General features: G+C 40.4%; 1 protein-coding gene across 5 annotated transcripts in view; it reads left to right on the top strand.

Moving 5' to 3' along the window:
• Positions 1-13012, top strand: part of itsn2b (intersectin 2b) — a 36404-nt gene that overhangs the window by 12171 nt on the left and 11221 nt on the right. For 4 of the 5 annotated variants that reach the window (XM_085168191.1, XM_085168209.1, XM_085168177.1 and 1 more), the window contains 21 exons: positions 374-476; positions 916-1052; positions 1727-1790; positions 2365-2502; positions 2645-2721; positions 3406-3668; positions 3750-3899; positions 4023-4163; positions 4419-4506; positions 4756-4895; positions 5998-6182; positions 6990-7765; positions 7861-7982; positions 8101-8358; positions 8452-8648; positions 9847-9899; positions 10423-10589; positions 10764-10794; positions 10878-10999; positions 11913-12009; positions 12149-12343. In XM_085168191.1, coding sequence (XP_085024317.1) covers positions 374-476; positions 916-1052; positions 1727-1790; positions 2365-2502; positions 2645-2721; positions 3406-3668; positions 3750-3899; positions 4023-4163; positions 4419-4506; positions 4756-4895; positions 5998-6182; positions 6990-7765; positions 7861-7982; positions 8101-8358; positions 8452-8648; positions 9847-9899; positions 10423-10589; positions 10764-10794; positions 10878-10999; positions 11913-12009; positions 12149-12343 — 3504 coding nt within the window. The remainder of the gene's footprint in view (positions 1-373; positions 477-915; positions 1053-1726; positions 1791-2364; positions 2503-2644; positions 2722-3405; positions 3669-3749; positions 3900-4022; positions 4164-4418; positions 4507-4755; positions 4896-5997; positions 6183-6989; positions 7766-7860; positions 7983-8100; positions 8359-8451; positions 8649-9846; positions 9900-10422; positions 10590-10763; positions 10795-10877; positions 11000-11912; positions 12010-12148; positions 12344-13012) is intronic. The other variant, XM_085168199.1, reaches the window with a different exon arrangement.

Genomic DNA, 13012 nt, shown 5'->3' with positions numbered 1-13012 from the left:
AAAACTGCTGAGGAGAAATGCTGGCTGTTCTCTCATATTAAATACTGTATATTTGCTGACGATGAAGCATTTCTGGGTATTTTAAGGGAAAACCAGGAAAATGGAATGGCTCCTGTCCTGTTTTGCACAGTCAGGTTTCTGTCTCATCTCCATACAAATGGCCTCCCTGTCCTTGACAAGGTTACAACAGTGATCACAGTACATTAATATAAGGCTTCTGCCATTTAAGAAAACTGTAAAGACAGAACCTTCAACTTTTCCACCAAGTGAAAAAAGAACATCACATTTTGTAATTGTGGTTAAGTGTGTGAATAACATTTTGTGCCCTATTGTTGAAATATGATTAACGTGTGTGTGTGTGTCTCTGCTTCAGGCCTACCTCTATCTGCGACCTCTTACGCCTCTCCGCTTGGACGCGCCTCTTCTCCTGCTGGTATAAACATGGCCCCAACACTGCTAGACCTGGGATCTGGCAGGTAAGACCTGCACATATACGTAAGCATGTCTGGGCAACCTCTGACTTGTTTACCTTGTCAGTTTCTTTTAGCCCTTTCAACTAGTACCTGCTCATCTCAACTGGGTCTGTAGGGTTTCCATTAAGTGTTAGAACTCGGTTCTAGGTACTTTTTACTAACTACTCAACCAGGGTCCCAAGTGATCTGAGTCGACACAAAAATGTGACAACAACAGCAACAGACTGCCTGCCACTGACTGCCGATTCAATGGTGTCAAAAGGGACTACTCACAAAAATCCGCTCCGTGATGCATACAAATGACATTACAGGACTTCTGGCCGCTTTGCTATATGTCAGAAGAATAAAATTTCAGAAATTGAGCTGAGTCAAGCTGAGTAGGTATTAATGGGAAAGGGCTATTATGCGTACAAATGTAAACATTTGGTGTATTGTTTTTCAGCTCCGGTTCTTCAACCCCTTCTGTGATGTCCCCCATGAATGCTGTTCCCAGTGACTGGGCTGTGCCACATGCTTCCAGACTTAAATACAGACAGCAGTTCAACAGCTTGGATAAACAGATGATTGGATACCTCACTGGTATAATGCATTTATGTGTATGCCCACTGTATAGGTTATATAAAACCAAACCATTTATGGAATTTAGGTGTGGAGACAGTCGCTGATGACTTCATTTTCCTCCCTCTTTTTTTCCTCTGTATCAACCTTTAGTTAGCTTTAAGTAGTGGAGGCTATAGTAGCGGGTGTGTTCAGTCACAGTGTTTCTCAACACACACATGCACACAGTCAAGTATTTGTTTGTCCTTTTGTTCTGCAAACCTTGTAAAACCTGTTCTTATGAAAAAACAAAGATTTATTGAAATGACAATGAAGGTCGGATTTTTTTTTTCCAATTTTCTTAGTAATGCAACTTGACTGTTATTACGCAGTCTGTATGGTAACAAAATTACACAAAGGGCTTCTTTTATTCCTTCAAGTTTTGTGTCCTTGTAGACCTTTGTAAAAAGCTGAGTGTTTTCATGCTGTCATAGACTGTTTACCATCATCTGCTTTTTAGAATTTTGAAACTTTGTACAATGTCACTCTAGGAAAAATTGGTTCTGGTGTTGCAACTGCTTCCTTTCGTCACCACACGTTATATGTAGATTAATATATATATCATCAGCCACTGTACTATTTCACACACACCACTTCTTTCTTCTTCCACACCCTCTGTGCTCCACAGCTCTGACATTTGTTCCTCTTCTTACCAGGTCTGCAGGTGAAGGGTGTGATGGAAAGTACGATGCTGACAAAAATACAACTGGCCTCCATCTGGTAGGATTATGTGTGTATTTTGGTGTGTCTGAACATGTCTTTTGATTACTACGTTCAGGTTTGGCAGCCAGAAGTACGAAAGGTCATTCAGTTGTAGCATTATCACAATACCGCTTTTATTATTAAGGAAGTAATTGTTTTTTGTTTTAAGAATGCTGTTCCCAGTATCTATTACTTGTTAAAATGGGTTAAAACTTCTGACAATAGATTTGCTGGGGTTTTTTCTTTGTTTGTTTTTCTTTTGTTCTACAATATTTTTTACGCAACTGAATACAGCAGGATTTATCAAATCAAATGGACACGTTTTCTACAGTTAGCTACTTAATGCTATAACTGTTAATTGTTTTTATTGAATTTGGTTGAGTTAGTTTTATATGATCATGCATCTTGTGCTTCAACACCTAGTCTGGTTATGTCAGAGCAGCAAGTCCAATAGCTGTAATATTGATGTTGTAATTATAAATATGAGGTCCAAATATTCCTGAGTAACAATATTTTTTCCCATGAATATTATTCTACTGCATTTAAGTGTACATTATGTTTTATAAAAGTCCAACTTGCAAATTTCCTGCAGGAATTTAGCAGATGTGGATAAAGATGGCAAGCTACAAGCGGAGGAGTTTATTCTGGCAATGCACCTCGTGGATTTGGCAAAGAGCGGTCAACCACTGCCATTAACACTGCCAACTGAGCTGGTACCACCCTCACAGAGGTATGTGGACACACATGTTCTGCTTGACCAAAACCTCTCCAACATTCTCTATATATAAATGCTTGACGTAAAAACCTTGTTATTATGTGAGTGATGTTGCATGCTGTATTTTCAAAGAAACTGATTGAAATCTGTATTGCAGGAGCGCCACGAATGGCCTCAGCTCTTCCCTGATTGAGAACTTGGAAATTGAACCTCCACAGAAACCAAAAATGAACAGTCAGTACTACCAATAAACACAACCAACTCACACAGGCAGCAGCCTTTTTAAACTGAGGGTTCATGTGCAGCCAGCAGCTATGGATCATAGATATTTATTTTATTTTTTTGCACACACTGAGAAATAGGAATATAATGGGTGTAGTTTGAGTTTCCCCTCTTCTTGTTTTTCCGTAACTGCAATTCACATGTAAACCATCTCAGTTTTAACCCTCTTTTTTTCTCTCTCTGTTTCCTTGGTTCACTACTATGGACTTCAAATAAGATGAGTTACAAAACTTGCAGCTCATCTGTGTGTTTCCCATGTAGTGCATAGATTGACTACCAAAAATACAAAAGAAAATGATGCACAGATTAAAATAATCTTATCATAAATATGAGAGAAGCTGCGCATAGTAAAATGGAAACAGTCGGTCAAACTCTAGTAATAAGTCTGAGTCTTTAAAGAACAGCATCTGTACGTGTGGTGCACGTATTGGTGACTTAGGCTACAAGTAGCAGCTGGAATGTTTGGACATTGTTAAATGCTAATCCTCCAAATCTTATAAAAGTCATTCACAATTTTTTTAAAGACATGATCTTGAATAAATAATCAGTATTTAGTCACATACATGTTCACAATTCTTTTCTTAATTTTACATGAAAAGTACGGTGATCAGTCATGTCTTCCTACTTTATTTTCAGTATCATTTGAAGATAAATTCAAAGCAAACTTGGAACGAGGGAATGCGGAGTTGGAGAAAAGACGACAGGCCCTACTGGAGGCTGAGAGGAGGGAGCAGGAGCGGCGTGCTCAGAAAGAGAAAGAAGAGCGAGAGAGGAGAGAGAAGGAGGCTCGGGAGGCTGAGGAGAGAAGGAGGAAAGAGGAGGAGAGGAGGCTCGAGCTCCAAAGAGAGCTGGAGAGACAGAAAGAGGAAGAACGGCAGAGGGAGATAGAGAGAAAAGAGGTGAGGTGAATGTCTCTGAATGAGTTGGTTTGTTCGCAGTGATGCGTGGTGTACTTACTTCTGTGTGTCCGTTTATTCTAGGCTGCACAGCGGGAGCTCGAGCGTCAGAGAAAAGAGGAGTGGGAGAGGAGGAGGAAAGGAGAGCTCCAGTTAAAGAAGGAACAGGAGCAGGATGAAATCACCAAACTGAAAGCTAAGAAGAGGAGCCTGGAGTTGGAGTTGGAGGCAGTGGTGAGTGCTGAGGAGACATCTCAGTCCAACATAGAGCAAAAATACTTTCTGTCTACATGTTGTGGAGGTTTTTGAAGCTGAGGGTTTATCTCATCTCTTTTCTTCTGTCTCTACCTCTTTTAGGGTGACAAGCACCGTCAGATCTCTGACCGCCTGCGTGACTTTCAGAACAAGAAAAAACTTCAGAAGACTGAGCTTGATCTTAACAATCAAAGGAAGGAGGCACGCCAGCAGGATATTAACAATCTGCAGAAACAAATTGAGGTCTGTGCTTTTTCTTCCCCCTTTTTTTTTTCTGAGATCATTTCTGAGTTTCATTCAGTTTCTTGTGTATTTCTATAATATTATAATATTATGACATTTAGTGCTGAAAGTAGCAAGGATAGTTGTTTAGTAGTTTACCTATGTATATGAGTATTGCTTTATTGAGAGGGTGTGTGTCTGTTAATCTTTTTTGAAACTCCGCCCCCCTCCAGTGATGCATTTTTTTTTCTTTTCTTTTTGTTTTTTATCTATTAGGAGTTCCAGAGAAAGTTGTCCCACTTGACTCCGGAGCAGAAGAGACTGACTGAAAAGCTGAAAAATATGTCTCTGAATAACCTGCCTGGTTAGTAGTGAAAAATTAACATGCCAAGCTTTGGACCATCAATCATAGAAAAATGGAAAATAAAATGAAAAGAATACCTCTTATATGGCAAATTGATTCATTTTAATTATCACGGTTTTCATTATACTTGTTGTAATTATAGTTACTTAATACATGCAACCAGAAGAAGTAAATGCAAACAATTTATGTATTGTTGTCTGATAGATGTACCACCAGTTACCGCAGTGACTGTATTTTATCTGCTTGTAGCATCGACAATGTCCACCCTAAAAGGGAGCATGACGGAGAAAAAAGGGACGTGTATGAAACTGCGAGAACAGCTGGAAGTTTTGGAGAAAGAGACGGCTGCCAAACTATCAGAAATGGACCAGTATAACAAAGACATGCAGGTAGGAATCTGTCACTACGTCAGTCTGCTTATTGGCCAGATGCGTGTGGGGCAGGAGCAACAAAGTAAATACAGGTAGAAGGTGCTGTGTTCTCGTCTCGTGGCTAATAAACTAAGCAAGCCCTTAGTTTATTTTACAGCTAGTAGGTACAGTTTGTGTTCTTTGGATGTGTGTGGTACCGAGTTATGTTGGATTTAAACGGACTAAACACTGCAGGTGTGAAAACAGCCTTAGAAAACTCTCATGAGAAAATGTTGAATGCTTGTTTTTGCAGTGGTTGAGGTTCATGGCAGTCGTGTCAGGGAACAATAGTTAATGTCTCCTTACAGTTCTTCTGGAATGTGTAGGATGGTTTCCATCCTTGATAAGTTAAGGGCCAAAATCTCAAGCTCTGTGGATTATATTATTTTTTTGCACTTATTCTCAGCAGTGCAAAATCGTAGAACTGTAAAGCTTTGATAAAAAGGGGCTGCTAGTTTGGATCGACTTCCTTGAAACGTATTTATTTAAATTTTTTTAAGGAGACTGTTTTCCTAATATAAATTTAAAAGCAGTGATTTAACAAATTGCATATTAGACTGTGTCCTTTACAGCTGATCACTAATATTGCTTCCTGGCCCTTGAGGCCTTTTTTGTCTTTCTCCTTCCCTGCCATACTTCCTACTTTGGCATCTGATCTTAAACTTTGATTCCTCTTTTTCCTCGTCTTCTGGACATTTCTGCTCTTCCCTACACTGGATCCTTTCCTCTCTTCCCATTCGCCCATCTCATTCCCCTTTTTAGTGTGTGGGTGCTGAGGAGTCAATACTCCAGGCTCTCCTCTCTCTGCTGGCCTGCCTCCGTAACCTCTTCTACCTACTAAAGGTTTTTGCTTTAGGTCTCATTATTGTTCTTGCCTTGTTGTATCTTTTGTTTTGGTACCCTAATTTATCTCTTTCTTTTCTACTTTTTCTCATGCCCGCCTGCATAATATTTAGTCAGGTGTTTGATGCTGTTTGTTTATAGGCCTTAGACTGTGCCCATGTCCGTCTCGCATCCTTTAATTCAGCCATTTATCTTTCAGACTGCTAGTAATTATGTGAACTATCTTTGCTTACACCAGGAACTGAGAGAGAGCCAAAGAAATCAGCAGGCTGCACTGGAGAAACTGCGCAGCATAAAAGAAGACAAACTGCGTGAGCTCATGCGAAAGAAGGAGCAAGAAGAGGAGATGAGGAGGAAGGAAGAAGAGAGGAAACGACAAGAGGAGGAAAGGAGGCGCAGGGAGGAAGAGGAAGAGGCTCAGAGGTAGACTTTGAATTTACATTTGTGTGTTATAAATATTAGTCATCAGTTATACAGCAGATGCCATATGCTCTTTTTCCAACCAACACAAAACGTATTAAGATGTTATTGAATACTGGATATAATTTGTTATTTAGTCAAGTTTGATGATGTTGTTTACTTTAAAAATAACCTTTTTTGTCATGATCAAAAGCCAATAGAAAAAAATGTAACCACTCCATATACTGATAATTCACACAATTCTGAGATGAAAATAATGTCATCAGTTCAAAAAACAAAACCCCAAAATATGCAGGATCCATATCGAACAATTTACGCTGAGATTGACACTTTAGTAGATCCAAAACTTTTAGCCTAGAAAAGGTTCCCGTGCCATGGCAGCATCTTCTGTTTGTCCTCAGAAGTTTTTTGTAATTATGTTCTTCAAACCAGTTGAAATAGCTTTGGATTAACTTTTGAGATATTTTTCCTACATGGCCTCTTCTCAAAACATTTAAATCTTTCTGCATTTTCTTCAGTTATCTTTATATCAGTTTAACTTAGTAATAGTTAAATTCATAATGACAAGTTAATAGTGCGTTAATTTGAGGTGTGTATGCCTTATAAACTCCACTGGGCACATTTCCAGTCCTCTGATGTGATTTAGGTCTCAAATTCTTCTGGGCTGGGGTGGAAGGTGAGGTGCACCCTGATATATTGGTGGTTGTGAGATATAGCTTGGTTGTTTTGAATATTTTCTCACATCATCACAAATAACTTTTTCATTTTAATGTTCAGACTTTTAAAGCTTGTTTTTTTTCTCACTTACAGGCGTATTAGGATGGAAAGGGAGCGTCAGAGAAAGCTTCAGGAAGAGAGGGAGGCCAAACAGAGGGAAGAGGAGGAGAGACACAGACAGGCTCTCATCCAGGCTGCCAAGGAGCAGGCAGAACGAGAGCTCAGAGCAAGGGAGGAGGCAGAGCGGAGAAAACGAGAGGAAGAGGAGAGAAGGAAAAGAGAAGAAGAAGAGCGCCAGCGCCAAGCAGAGAGGCAGAGGCAGGAGGAGGAGAGGCGAAAGCTGGAGGAGGAGAAGAGGAAGCTAGAAGAAGAGAGGAGAAAACTGGAGGAGGAGAGGAGGCAAGAGGAGAAGAGAAGGAGAGAAGAGGAGGAACGACGCAGAAGGGAGGAGGAGGAGAGGAAGAGGTTAGCGGAGGAGCGGAAAAGGTTAGAAGAGGTGCGTTGGGAAGAGGAGCGCCGAAGGGAGAGAGAGGAGGAGGAGAGGAGAAGACAGAGGGCTGCTGAAGCAGCTTTCCGAGACGCAGAGGAAAGGCGAAAGCAGGAGGAGGAGGAGAAGAGGAAGCGGGAAGAAGAGAGGAGAAGGCTTCATCAGCAGCAAGAGGAGGAGAGGAAGAGGCGTGAGGAGGAGAGAAAAAGGGCAGAAGAGGAGAGGAAGAGAAAGGAGGAGGAAGAACAGAGGAGGAAAGCTGAAGAGGAGAGAAAGCGGAAGGAGGAGCCGTCTCGTCAGCAGAAGCAGCAGCAGCAACCACCAAAAACAGGAGGGAAGGTTGATATTCAAGCTCTGCTGAGAGGGCTGGAGGAGCGGAAAGGTGTGAGGGACAGTTGCATGTTTTGAAACCTTTATCAGCTTCTGTTGTCTTTGTTTAGATCACTTCACTTTATGATGTCTGATTTGGTGCTACAGGTGGGCAGCCGAGGACCAAGCAGCACAGGAAGTCAGCATCGCTCACATCCTTCAAAGCAGTCTACCCATTTACTGCACGAAACAACGAAGAGCTCAGCCTGGAAGCAGATGACATCATCGAGGTAGGAATAAAATCAGGGCTTCACTCTTTCCTTTTCTTTTTTTCTTTTTTTTTTTGTTGTTGTTTTTTGACCCTCAGCTTTTAACTTTCCTGTCTCAAACCTTCTCTTCTCTGCTCAGGTTGATGAGACGACAGAGCGAGAAGAAGGCTGGCTGTATGGCAGCAAGCAGGGGACGATGGGCTGGTTCCCAGAGAGCTACGTCGAGAGAGTGGGCCCATCGAATACAGCTGATAGCACTGCTCCTGCTCCTCCTGCTAAACTACCGCTGCAGTCACAGCTTAGTAATGCTCTTAAGGCTGCCAAAGTGTCCGGGACAAAATCCGCCTTCACACCAACACATTCTCCAAACCCTGCAACTTCTGAGAGTCAGGAACAGGTGAGGGCTTCACACAGCACTTACTGCTCCTTACAACTGTATAATTATTATGTGGATAGGTTCAACCTCTCTGTGCTGTTATCTTTTCATCAGCGGGTGGTGGGTACCCTGTTAGCCCAGGCGCTCTGTTCCTGGACAGCAAAGACAGATAGTCATCTGAACTTTAATAAGGACGATGTGATTCAGGTATTGGAGCAGCAGGAGAACTGGTGGCTGGGAAAACTGAACGATGAACAGGGCTGGTTCCCTAAAACATATGTGAAACCTATTGGAGAAGATGAGGGTTCAAAGTAAGTACTTGCTTATGTGTGGATCTTTACTTTTTCTAAGACATTAGCAGCTTTTTCCATCTTGGATTTGGATTCTCAACAGCAGTGCCAAAATCTCAACAGTCTTTTATAGTCTTGGAAATGGAAACTGTTATTTTAGTTTCTGGTAATACTAACAAGCCTCATTGTGAATGATTTTTTTTCCTTTCCTTTTAGAAAGGAACTTTACTGTAATGAAATACGCAGCTTAAAGAGTAATTCAGGCTGCAAAAATGTTAATATTTGGTTTATTATGGTTTACTCTTTAAAAATTACTCTTATTACTATATCACTCTTATTACCATCACTATATATATATATATATATATATAAAAGGGGAAACGACATCTCTTCTTGTTTAACATTAATCATTTTAACATTTTAACTTTTAGTTTTGAAGCAGATTTAATCTGAACGTCAGCCTTCATGACAATCTAAGGTTGTACACTTTGTATAATTTAGACCTCTTTTAGACCACTAATAAGCAGAAAATTCCTGTGTGGATGAACATTATTCACTACTGACACGAGGTTAAATTCAAGTCTTAGTGATCATGTGAAAAATACAGCTTTTTACCTTTCACGTTCAATCAAATGTAAACATAAGGAGATATATTTTTAAGGGTTGGCCAGCCTGATTTAGACAGCCTGTTGTATGGTGGGAATGTTGGCTTTATGTACTTATGTAAAATCAGTAAAACAGAAAAACATACTTCATTGTCTTTTGTTAAATTAATTAACTCCATTAATTTGCATAAACTCTGTAATCTGAAGCACATACCTGTGTGCCTTCCATATGTAAAGTTTGGTGCCATTATCTCAAACTAAATCAGTCAAGACAAGCCACACGATAACATGACCAGTCACCTACATTCACAGGTGCAGCAGGATATGCACTTTGATTCCAGCTGGTATTGTAGGAACCTGAGCCTGAAGTTTAAGCTCTTGATTTACTAGTCAGTCAAGTGCAGGTTCATCTGTGTTTGTGACATTTGGCTGGTGACCAAAACAATGAGACAGCAGGTTTACAAAGGCCTGAGCAGATTCCCCAATGACTAGGAAGGTTTGCATTTCTTTAGTTAAACTTTGCGTGTGGCGTCTTAAGTTTTGGGAGATACATGGGTGGATTGCCAGACTAGTATGCATGTATGTACTGTAATATTGTCTCTCTGTCTTTACAGTGTGAAGAGCTCCTCTGCTGATGTTCCTGATGGGGACAGCCTGCAGCTTGAAGGTAAAGTAAAAAGTCTTGTGAAATGTAAACTGCGCTTCCTGATATCGAATACAACGAAGAGTCCAAACTGTATGCAGTCTGTTTGACATTATATTTTAGTTTTAGTTTCAGTCATTGTGCAAATGTACTGTTTATAAGGTTGGAGAAACCTGCAGTCAGCTGAGACTGAAGAAGTCACTTGGATAAGCGACGAAACGTTTCTCCCACTGAAAACTCATCGTCCAGATGAACAGAATCAACTTTTTGGGATCATATTTTAACATTTTATAAAGATTAAATGATTGAACAGCCTTAACTACACAATTTTTCCCTTCTTGTTGTCGATTTGTTTAGCTTTTCACATTTATTTAGATAATATATGCTTCATTCAAAATTCAACATTACTGTTCATCTGCTATCATCCAGGATTTGTTGACTCTTTTAATTGGACTATAATGGAGGTTAGTTTATCAATGTAAACAACACGTGGGCCTATAGCTGTATTGTTGTGTTTTAGTCTTTATGTATTCTTTTTCTTTTCCAGAATTTGTGGCCTTGTACACCTACGAGTCTCCACAGTCCGGTGATCTGACATTCAAAGAGGGAGATGTGATCCTGGTGAGCAAGAGAGATGGAGAGTGGTGGAACGGCTCGATAGGAAACCGCACGGGCGTCTTCCCCAACAACTACGTCAAACCTAAAGAGACAGATGTAAGAACACTCAACATAACACACACGGGGCATGAACTGGTCTGCTGCAGTAAATAATTTGGGAAGGTCTTATTTAAGACTTCAGTTTGTGACAATTTCATAATAGATTGCATTATTACATAAAGGGTTATAAAAGAACACATACTAAAATATAAACCCATCTTTTATTTTCAGACATCGAGCACATCTGGAAAGAAAAAGCAAGGTAACGTTCTAAATTTCAAACATGTTTTGTTGAAGTCCTGATTGTACATTTTTCTGAAATAAGTTTGTGTTTTATGTCCACAGAGGTCGCTCAGGTTACTAGACCTCACACTTCTACTGGTCCTGAGCAGCTGAATTTGGAAAATGGCCAGCTCATCCTCATCCTCAGCAAGGATGTCTCAGGCTGGTGGCTTGGTGAACTGCAGGTCAGCGTTTAGGGGTTTTTCAAGTTATAGTCTTTTTTTTTTTTTAAACTAGGCTACCACGAGCCCAAAACAGATTCATCCTTGCTGACACAAAGGCACAAAGACAACTCGAATGTCTATAAGAATGAACCACGGTGAGAAGCCCATTAACCACAGGTCCTCACAGACTGAGTGGATGGGTCACCGTAAAACAAGCACACTCATTTATAAAATTCCTCATTATTTAGCTTATAGATATTTCACACACACATATTCCACCATGAGTACATATTTTCAACATATAAGAAGCGGTTCAGTCACTCATCTTCATCTTTCAGGCCTTGCACTCAACAAAGTCATTGACAACACTCATCTCCAAAGTTGTGGCTGTACTCATTCTGCCTACGTTTCTCCTTAGAGAACCACTTTTATCTTTTTCTTTGCTAAACATAATTTATTATACTGCTGGACAACAAACACACAATGAACACACAAACTGTTGCAGAGTTGACGTCAACAGGTTCCTGCACATTTTCCACATTCCTGCATATTACAATTCCCAGCATGCCCATCCGCCTTGTTCAAAGACACTTGGTATCGGTGATACTGGGCCTATTTACTTGGTTCAAATCAGTACCAAGTTTTGCAGTATTGTACACAACTACTCTCTGGATGTTGTGTTAGTAAAATGAACTGTGCAGCAAATCACATTATTTGTCAGATAATTTAACCAAAAGCTTCTAAAAGGTACCAGCAGTGAAAAGCACACTGTTTTTTTTCTTTCAGAGAAAAATGAAATGATTATTTGCTCGGACATAAACATTCCTTTTGTTTTGGCATAACACTCAAGCAATCATGAACTTTGAAAAAAAAATTGTAAGTCTGATTAAAACCTCACTGAAAGCCTGTGACTGTTTGTATTTTCTGACTGCAGGCTCGTGGTAAAAAGCGTCAGAAGGGCTGGTTCCCTGCTACTCAAGTTAAAATACTGGAATCCAGCAGTGGCAAGTCCACACCAGCACCTCAACCAGGTAACGCAGACACACACAGACACCACTTTAAGTCACTGAGGGAGGGCAAAAGTCAAAGCAGCATGCATTTTACAGCATTAATAAAATACCAGCGTGGACTAGGCAAAAATAATAACCTCACTGTCCTCTTCATATTCAGTCTGCCAGGTGATTGCCATATATGATTACACAGCCGCCAATGGGGAAGAGATGAGCTTCTCTAAAGGACAACTGATCAACGTTTTAGACAAGAGTGACCCTGACTGGTGGAAAGGAGAATTCAACGGGGTTACTGGATTGTTCCCCACCAATTATGTTCAGATGACCACGACGGATGTTGACCCCAGTCAGCAGTGTATGTAAATCTCTCTTCCATGTTGCTTCAAACCTGTATGACTAACTATTCTTAAGTGTTTGTTCATTTACCCGTACCTGCCTATCTACGACCCTTGATAGTTTATTATCAGCTCGTCTGTCACACTTTTCTTTACACTGACCGTCTTCCCCTCTCCCAATCTGTATTTCTCCCTTTCTCTTGTTCTTCATTTGTTTCTCTTTTTAGGGTGGTAGAAAGACTCTTCCTCCTCCACCTCTTCTCCCTCTCCACCTCCTGACTTCAGAGAGACCCACTATCACACTCTGCTCTGACGGGCTGAAGTGATTGGACACTTATCTTCTAACTTCTCCCACTAAGCAAATTTCATTTTGTTCACTATATTTAAGACAAACTCAAACAGCAGGTGAAAAATTAAAAATGAGGGGGGCTTGAGTAAATTAACTTGGGAGTGAAGCTAGTTTTTCATGACTCTTTGTGGTGATTCTGTGACTTTTTGATTCCTTCGGTTCTTTTTTTTTTTTTTTATTGTAAAAGTTGACGCTGAGTGATAGTGGGTTTCTCTGTGGCTTCTTCTTCCTTCGGTAGACACATTTCCTCCCTCAGTCAGCTCAAACCTGTCTCTGTCATATATGTTTCTCTTTTTTCCGTAATTTTTCCGTACTCCAGTTTCTGGAGTTCTGCTCACAC

This window comes from Neolamprologus multifasciatus, chromosome 1 (genome assembly GCF_963576455.1).
Source record: "Neolamprologus multifasciatus chromosome 1, fNeoMul1.2, whole genome shotgun sequence".
Taxonomy (NCBI): Eukaryota; Metazoa; Chordata; class Actinopteri; order Cichliformes; family Cichlidae; genus Neolamprologus; species Neolamprologus multifasciatus.
This window is presented reverse-complemented; position numbering and strand designations above follow the sequence as displayed.